Source organism: Physeter macrocephalus, chromosome 14 (assembly GCF_002837175.3).
Source record: "Physeter macrocephalus isolate SW-GA chromosome 14, ASM283717v5, whole genome shotgun sequence".
NCBI classification, from domain to species: Eukaryota; Metazoa; Chordata; class Mammalia; order Artiodactyla; family Physeteridae; genus Physeter; species Physeter macrocephalus.
The window spans coordinates 49,376,440-49,385,409 of record NC_041227.1 but is presented as its reverse complement, the minus strand read 5'-3'; the positions used below and the strand labels follow the sequence as shown (position 1 = coordinate 49,385,409).

Here is an 8,970-nt window from a genome sequence, read left to right as displayed (position 1 = left end):
AAAAAAAAAAAAAAAAAAAAAAGCTGCTCAACATCACTAATTATTAGAGAAATGCAAATCAAAACTACAATGAGGTATCACCTCACACCAGTTAGAACGGGCATCAGCCAAAAATCTACAAACAAATGCTGTAGAGGGTGTGGAGAAAAGGGAACCCTCTTGCACTGTTGATGAGAATGTAAACTGATACAGCCACTATGGAGAACAGTACGGAGGTTCCTTAAAAAACTAAAAATAGAATTACCATATGATCCAGCAATCCCACTACTGGTCATATACCCAGAGAAAACCATAATTCAAAAAGACACATGCACCCCAATGTTCATTGCAGCACTATTTACAATAGCCAGGACATGGAAGCAACCTAAATGCCCATCGACAGACGAATGGTTAAAGAAGATGTGGTACATATAAACAACAGAATATTACTCAGCCATAAAAACGAAATTGAGTCATTTGTAAAGACGTGGATGAATCTATAGACTGTCATACAGAGTGAATATATGCGGAACCTAGAAAAGTGATACAGATGAACCAGTTTGCAGGGCAGAAATTGAGACACAGATGTAGAGAACAAACGTATGGAGACGAAGGGGGGAACGTGGTGGGTGGGAGGGGTGGTGGTGTGATGAACTGGGATATTGGGATTGACATATGTACACTAATATGTATAAAATGGATAACAAATAAGAACCTGCTGTATAAAAATAAAATAAAATTCAAAAAAAAGTAACCAATTTTAAAAAGTATTAATGAGTAATTTTACTCTACTTTTATAGTAAGTTTTCAAAATCTGGTGTATATTCTCCACAAACAGCGCATCTCGATTCGGACTAGCCACGTTTCAAGTGCTCCAAGAACACCAGCTCAGGGCCAGGTACTGATGGTGCAGTTCTAGACATGGAGCTCCCTGAGCGCCTTTTCCATCACTGTACACTGGCACAACACCTGACACACAGTAGGCACGTGGTAAATGTGCATGACATGCATGAACATCTGCTCTCCACTACACCACAAAAATTGAACCACAGCAAGGTTAATCAGTTGGTTTTTAGAAATTCCTGGGTCGTTTTATAAATTCAGAGAATTCTTTAAGTTCCTAATGCTACAGTGCTTGAATCCTACCGAGGATACAGTTATAAATTTACCACCAGCAACAAGGTTTAAGAGGATGGTGGGAAGATGAAGAGTCGCCCTTGACTTTTATTACAGGGCATCTTAACAGAGCACTTTTCCTTTTTAACCTCTGGGGTCTATGGTACTCTCCCATCTCTAATTACTCAAACTTTCTCTTCCTCAAACCTCTTACTCCAAATCCCAAAGCCAAATCTCAGATGACTTTACCTCCTGCTTAAAAGAGAATACAGTCTCCATCAAATGTGAACCCCTCAAGCACACGGCCCACCTTCCAGCTCATCTCATCTGCCTCAGCTCCAGCCCCACGTGTTCATACTTTTCCTCACTCAGCAAAACTCACTGAGCTTCTCACAGAAAGGCTGGGACTTTCCCCATCTGATAGCTCCCTTCTCCCCAGCTCTACTGATTTAGCCTTTGTTTAAACAGCATCTCCTGGTGACGTCTACCCTGACTCCTCTTTAAAACTGCAATTCTATTCCACCTTCCCTATGCCCCTTACCTGCTCCACGTTTTCCCTCATGGCATTTTTCACCTTCCACAAACAGCTTGCTTATTGTTTGTCCCCCAGCATGTCGTTAGCACATCAAATCGTTCAAGGCAAGGATCCCTGTCTGCTGTCCACTGGTATGTCCTTAGCACCCAGAACAGATACTCAATAATGCTTTGCTGGCTTGAATCAGCTGCCTGCAGAGTGGCCTGAACAAGATGCTCTCTTCCAGCTTTTGGATTTTGCTAATTCTTGCCCCGATTCACATCTATGTACTATTAGATTCTTCTGTTCAGAGGAGTCTTTCACAGATGGAGAAAAGTTCAGAAGGTCTTCCTTTTTTTTTTTTTTTTTTTTCCGGTATGCGGGCCTCTCACTGTTGTGGCCTCTCCCGTTGCGGAGCACAGGCTCCGGATGCGCAGGCTCAGCGGCCATGGCTCACGGGCCCAGCCGCTCCGCAGCATGTGGGATCCTCCTGGACCGGGGCACAAACACATGTCCCCTGCATCGCCAAGTGGATTCTCAACCACTGTGCCACCAGGGAAGCCCCAGAAGGTCTTCCTTTATGTCTCTCCTCCTTTATATCCCAATACTCTGGGCAATGTTCCCATGTGCAAAAAATCAAAGAAAGTCAGGGCATCTTAAGAAGTTTAGGATGAATAGAACTGAGAATGGTCCTTTGTAAATATTTTCCTAACTTCTTTGCTCAAAAATTACTAAATTAATCGCTTTCCTTCATTAAGTTGGTTTAAACTGGAACTTATTTTTCAAAAAAAACTAAATCACACATACTCATGAGAATCTCTGTCCTTCATGAGATCCCAAACCTATGGATCACAAAATTAAAGTCTGAGTTCAGAAGAATAAAGCAAGATCACTGAGAAAGGTCTTAATGTGCTGGTCCAGGGCAGAGCAGGATGCAGCCAACCAACTGGGCTCTTACCTGTGCTGGGCCTCTCGGAAGGGGATAAACTCCATGCAGGCTTATCACTTAGGGCTGCTTCAGGCACTCCTGGCTGACCTGGAACCATAAAGGTGAGGGGCCGCTTTCGCTAGAGAGGCCCTTGGAATTTTCTAAACTTGCCCCTAGAGAATTTCACAGCAGTCCCTACTCTTCTTCCAGAGTTTCCTGACATTCAGGAGAGAGAGGCATAGAACAAGTATGACAGGAAAGAGATACAAAGGGAAAAGAAAGAGAGAGAGCACACCTGCTGTCCCAGGTACACTTCCCGCAAGTATGAGAGAAAAAACCATCACAAGAAAAGAGAAACAAGCAAGAGAAGTAACTCTGTGAGACAAAGCCATCAATTCCGCATGAAGATCACGTGCTGCTACTGCTCCCAAGGCTGACTTGACACCTTGGTGAAGTTCATGGATGAAGTGTGCTACCCAGTCATGGGGAACATTTCTTCCCAGAATCTAGGTCTCACAAGTAGGTAACCCCCATTTCTCTATAGATGATAGCCTAGATGAATGACTTTGGATTACTGGGGGACATATGACAGGTGTGTGTGAAGTGGGGGTACTACCTTCAAGTAAGTACACTTGTACTGCGTCACAATACTTGCTTTCCCTCAGTTTGCCCTAAAATAAGGAACCCTACAAGACCTCTAAGAGCAAATTTTCTTGTATAATTATATGCAACTCAAACTAACTGTATCATTTAAACAGGGGAAAACAGTATTTCAGTTGGCACGTAAACCAAATGTACTTTAAATGCTATGTAATTTAAAACATTCTCTTGAACTTCTGAGTGAATTAAAATGGTACCTAATATAAAAGTTGTGAGAAAATTGCCTTTTGAAAATAAATAAAATATGCGTGTAAGTTTTCCGAGGCTGAAAACTCTAGTCCAGAGTAAGCACATCCATTTAAAAAGTGTGGGCTTACTTCTGCTCTTGAGCAGTCGCTTTTCTTCCTCCTTTAGCTTGTTCTGCATCAGACGGAGAGTGTTTTCAGCTTCCTATGGAGCAGGAAAAACAAGATCCAGAAGAAATGACACTTTCTGGACTGTTTTATTATTCTTTACCATGTAAGTACTTCTAAATTTGTGATATAGAAGCAAAAAGACTAAACTACAGGAAGGGGAAGAGAATTAATGCTGCATGGGAAACTCAACACCCCTTCTCCGTCATCACTCTGGCAGCCCGATGAAAAGGGGGCTCCCAGAAGTGACACCACTGGCCCAAAATGGGCCTCACTGGTCCCCAAAGCCAGGCTCCTCCCACTACACCTCATTGCCTCTGAAGAAAACTGACAACACAACAAGATGCCCGTCACATGTGCCTGTGTGGGATGTGGACACAGGAACAGGATGCATCAACTATGCGGCTTCTTGCTCTTAAAATAAAGCACGAATTTTATCATTTTTCTGCCCTGCACAATTCTAACTCTGAAAGGGGCTAAATGGTAGGAGTGATTAGATAGGAAAAGAAAGAAAGAAATACTGGTTTTAATTCCTAGGGTATAAAAAAAAGCTAATACTTGAGTTAGGTTACAAAATGTGGCCCTGATTATTGTCAAAAAAAGAGAATGGGAGGGACTTCCTTGTGGTGGTTCAGTGGTTAAGACTCGGCACTTCCACTGCAGAGGGCGCGGATTCCATCCCTGATTGGGGAACTAAGATCCCGCATGCCGTGCGGTGCGGCCGAAAAAAAAAAAGTTAGAAAAAGAGAGAATGGGAGAGGAAATTGGCTTTTAAAAATGTGCTGTTGTTCTAAATGTTAAAAAGGAAGCACTGTTTCATGCATGAGATATTTTGAGGGACCAGGTATTAGAAGCATGGGGAGTAGCTGTGAGCACAGAAGAAAAAGAGGGTAGGTACTTGCTGAAGGGAGGGTGGGCAGGAAGGTGCCCCTCAGAAGTAACCTGGGCCACCCACTAGCATCCTGAGGCACGTTCTTTGGTAAGTTCTCTGAGCCCGGGGTGGTCCAGACAATAGTACAAAATGATCAGCTTATTTTCACTGTCTCTTTACTGCTCTTTCCCAGACACCCAATGTTTAAAATGTCCAGAACTCCAGGGTCTTTTCATTGCCCTCAAAATGTGCCTGTCCTGGACCCTCCATTCCTCCATGGCCTGCCTCTGCCTTACAAAAAGAGTGGCAACAGGTTCCTTCTCCAGATAAACATGTCCAGATGAAGGTGTCAGTTACAGCCAGCCCGCTTGGCAACAAAGTAGCGTCACCTAATTCAAATGTCCAGGTTTGTAATAAGGCCAGGATAACCTTCATACCAAAAGCTGTCAAGGACAGCATGAGAAAGGGAGACTGGAGACCAGTTTCACCATGAACATAGATTCCAAATGCCTATTTTAGGGTTAAGCAGAAATATCCCTAAGGGATAAGGGCAATTCAAAATGACAGCAACTTCATCCAACTTTCTTTGCTCTGATTCCCTATGTATCAACTGATACTGGGATCTGAAATACTCTTTCCTAAATGGCCTTACACATTGGGATGAAAGGAACCTGAAAGACAGCTGGTCAGTTTATAGGTCATATGTATTTCCCACAATAATCAATAAGCTACAATTCTTCTTTATAAAGCAGTTTCTAAAAAGCTACTCTGGGTGATTCAATAAACCAGGGCTTGAAAATCTTTAAGTGAACTGACCAAGCAAGATCTGTACACAAAACATGTTACATAATTTGTGGGACTCAGTGCAAAATAAAATGCAGTTAAAAATTACTAAGAATTTCAAGACGGTGACAGCAGAGGATTAAAGCAAGCCCAGGCCCTTCTAAGCTTGCAGCTGTATCCAACTGCACAGGACATGTCCCAGCCCTGTCTGTTGTCCTAACTGACCAACCTCTGGTGACAACCTACTACCAAAGATTTGACAACCTTGGAGCCCAGGCTACACAACCAGAAAAACAGAAGAATCACACGAGCAATCCTCAGTCTGATCAGGGAGAAAAAACATTCACCTGATATTCTTTTCACAGTGATATTTACAAACTGGCATGTCAACAAGTACAAAGTAACACACCAGAAGGAATGGTCATACAGAGGGACTCAGCACTCACCTCAAACCTCTCTTGCTCCATCCTGTGATGATCCTCGAGTTGCTGTTCCAGATAAGCCAGATTTCGAAATTTCTCTAGATAAATGTCATACTGCTTTTGCAATTCATCCTCAGTCTTCTCATATTCATCCATAAAGGCTGGCCTAGAAAAACAAAATGAAATAAAAACTGAAAGATTAATCAATATACAAAAATATAGTAGTTTGAAATTGGTATTCAGAGCTCCAGATTCCATCCTGGTTTTCTCTGGAAAGACTTTAATTAGAGAAGGTTCTTCATTCTTGTAACTAAAGCTAATTTCCCCTTTTCTCTTCCCTCCTCACAAAATGAAGATACTTTTAATCAAAAATTGAGACATGCTCTTTGTAAAAACTAGAAATAATCCTGAAGGTATTAAGAATAAAATTAAAATTACTCATAATCCCATCACTAGGTATTAGCACTTAATATTTGACATACATCCTTCCAGACTTTTCTATGCATAGATACATACAGTAATGCATTTCTTTTTAACAAACATTAAGTATATTATCTTAAATGAAGCTCTGAGGTCTTTTTTCCTCACTCAATATGGCACATATTTCAATACAGAGTTAAAGAATAATCATACATTATACACATCTCTAAAAATCAATAAATTAAATATATGCATTATCTTAGTTGGGCGTAATATTCTGTCTGAATGTTCCAAAATTTAATCAGTCCCCTAAAAAGAGACATATAGGTTGCTACAAATTAAAGCTAAGTTTTTAAACAATATAAAACTTAAAAATAAAACCACAGCATAAAAACCTGTTTCAATTGGTTTGCTGAATTTTTTTCTCTTATTATTGATCTTAAAGGGAAAACTGTGTTCTTTTAAAAATATAAACAGATAGGGACTTCCTTGGCAGTCCACTGGTTAAGACTCCGAGCTCCCAATGCAGGGGGAACGGGTCTGATCCCTGGTCGGGGACATAGATCCCGCGTGCCGAACGGCACAGCCAAAAAAATTTTAAAAATAAAAACATAAACAGACAAACTAGAAAATAACTTATAATCTTTTGGACTAGAGGAAAACAGAGAAATTTTTCTATTAAAAAGATATGAGCCTTGTGGAACAAAAACCACATTCACAGAAAGACAAGATGAAAAGGCAGAGGGTTATGTACCAGATGAAGGAACAAGACAACACCCCAGAACAACAACTAAATGAAGTGGAGATAGGCAACCTTCCAGAAAAAGAATTCAGAATAATGATAGTATGATCCAGGACCTTGGAAAAAGAATGGAGGCAAAGACTGAGAAGATGCAAGAAATGTTTAACAAGACCTAGAAGAATTAAAGAACAAACAAACAGAGATGAAAAATACAATAAATGAAAGGAAAACTACACTAGAAGGAATCAATAGCAGAATAACTGAGGCAGAAGAACGGATAAGTGACCTGAAAACAGAATGGTGGAATTCACTGCTGCGGAACAGAATAAAGAAAAAAGAATGAAAAGAAATGAAGACAGCCTAAGAGACCTCTGGGACGACATTAAACGCAACAATATTCGCATTATAGGGGTCCCAGAAGGAGAAGAGAGAGAGAAAGGATCCGAGAAAATATTTAAAGAGATTATAGTCGAAAACTTCCCTAACATGGGAAAGGAAATAGCCACCCAAGTCCAGGAAGTGCTTTGCAGACAACCAAAAGCTAAGAGAATTCAGAACCACCAAACCAGCTCTACAACAAACGCTAAAGAAAATTCTCTAAGTAGGAAACACAAGAGAAGAAAAGGACCTACAAAAACAAACCCAAAGCCATTAAGAAAATGGTCATAGGAACATATATATCAATAATTACCTTAATCGTGAAGGGATTAAATGCTCCAACCAAAAGACACAGGCTCGCTTAATGGATACAAAAACAAGACCCACATAAATGCTGTCTACAAGAGACCCACTTCAGACCTAGGGACACATACAGATTGAAAGTGCGGGGATGCAAAAACATATTCCATGCAAATGGAAATCAAAAGAAAGCTGGAGTAGCAATACTCATATCAGATAAAATAGACTTTAAAACAAAGAATGTTACAAGAGACAAGGAAGGACACTACATAATGATCACGGGATCAATCCAAGAAGAAGATTTAACAATTATAAATATATATGCACCCAACATAGGAGCACCTTAATACATAAGGCAACTGCTAACAGCTATAAAAGACGAAATCGACAGTAACACAACAATAGTGGGGGACTTTAACACCTCACACCAATGAACAGATCATCCAAAACGAAAATAAATAAGGAAAAAGAAGCTTTAAATGACACAATAGACCAAATCGAATTAATTGATACTTATAGGACATTCCATCCAAAAACAGATTAGACTTTCTTCTCAAGTGCACATGGAACATTCTCCAAGATAGATCACATCTTGGGTCACAGATCAAGCCTCACTAAATTTAAGAAAATTGAAATCATATCAAGCATCTTTTCTGACCACAACGCTCTGAGATTAGAAATGAATTACAGGATCGAGGCAAGATGGCGGAAGAGTAAGACGCAGAGATCACCTTCCTCCTCACAGATACATCAGAAATACAGCTACACGTGGAACTTCTCCTATAGAACACCCACCGACTGCTGGCAGACGACCTCAGACCTCACAAAAGGCAAGAAACTCCCCACGTACCTGGGTAGGGCAAAAGAAAAAAGAATAAACAGAAACAAAGAATAGGGACGGGACCTGCACCAGTGGGAGGGAGTCGGGAAGGAGGAAAGGTTCCCACACACGAGAAGCCCCTTCGTGGGCGGAGACTGCAGGTGGCGGAGGGGGAAGCTCCGGAGCCTCGGAGGAGAGCGCAGCAGCGGGGTGCGGAGGGCAAAGCAGAGAGATTCCCGTACAGAGGATCGGTGCCGATCGGCACCGATCCTGTGTACGGGAATCTCTCTGCTTTGCAGGGCACCGCGTAAAGGAGCTCCAGAAACGGGCGCGGAGCTACCGAAGAGACAAGAGACTTTTTTTTTGCCTCTTTGTCTCCTGGTGTGAGAGGACAGGGGATTAAGCGCACCGCGTAAGGAGCTCCAGAAACAGGCGCGGAGCTGCCAAAGAGACAGGAGACTTTTTCTTGCCTCTTTGCTTCCTGGGGCGCGAGGAGAGGGGATTAAGGGCACCGCGTAAAGGAGCTCCAGAAACAGGCGCGGAGCTGCCAAAGAGACAGGAGACTTTTTCTTGCCTCTTTGCTTCCTGGGGCGCGAGGAGAGGGGATTAAGGGCACCGCGTAAAGGAGCTCCAGAAACGGGCGCGAGCCGCGGCTGTCGGCGCGGACAGCAGAGACGGGCGTGG

General features: G+C 42.0%; 1 protein-coding gene across 3 annotated transcripts in view; it reads right to left on the bottom strand.

Annotated features, from left to right (window-relative positions):
* CLUAP1 (clusterin associated protein 1) overlaps positions 1–8,970 on the bottom strand; it is a 50,475-nt gene that overhangs the window by 16,101 nt on the left and 25,404 nt on the right. For all 3 annotated transcript variants that reach the window (XM_024123674.3, XM_028499066.2, XM_028499065.2), the window contains 2 exons: positions 5,651–5,792; positions 3,515–3,587 (listed from right to left, as the gene is read on the bottom strand). In XM_024123674.3, coding sequence (XP_023979442.1) covers positions 3,515–3,587; positions 5,651–5,792 — 215 coding nt within the window. The remainder of the gene's footprint in view (positions 1–3,514; positions 3,588–5,650; positions 5,793–8,970) is intronic.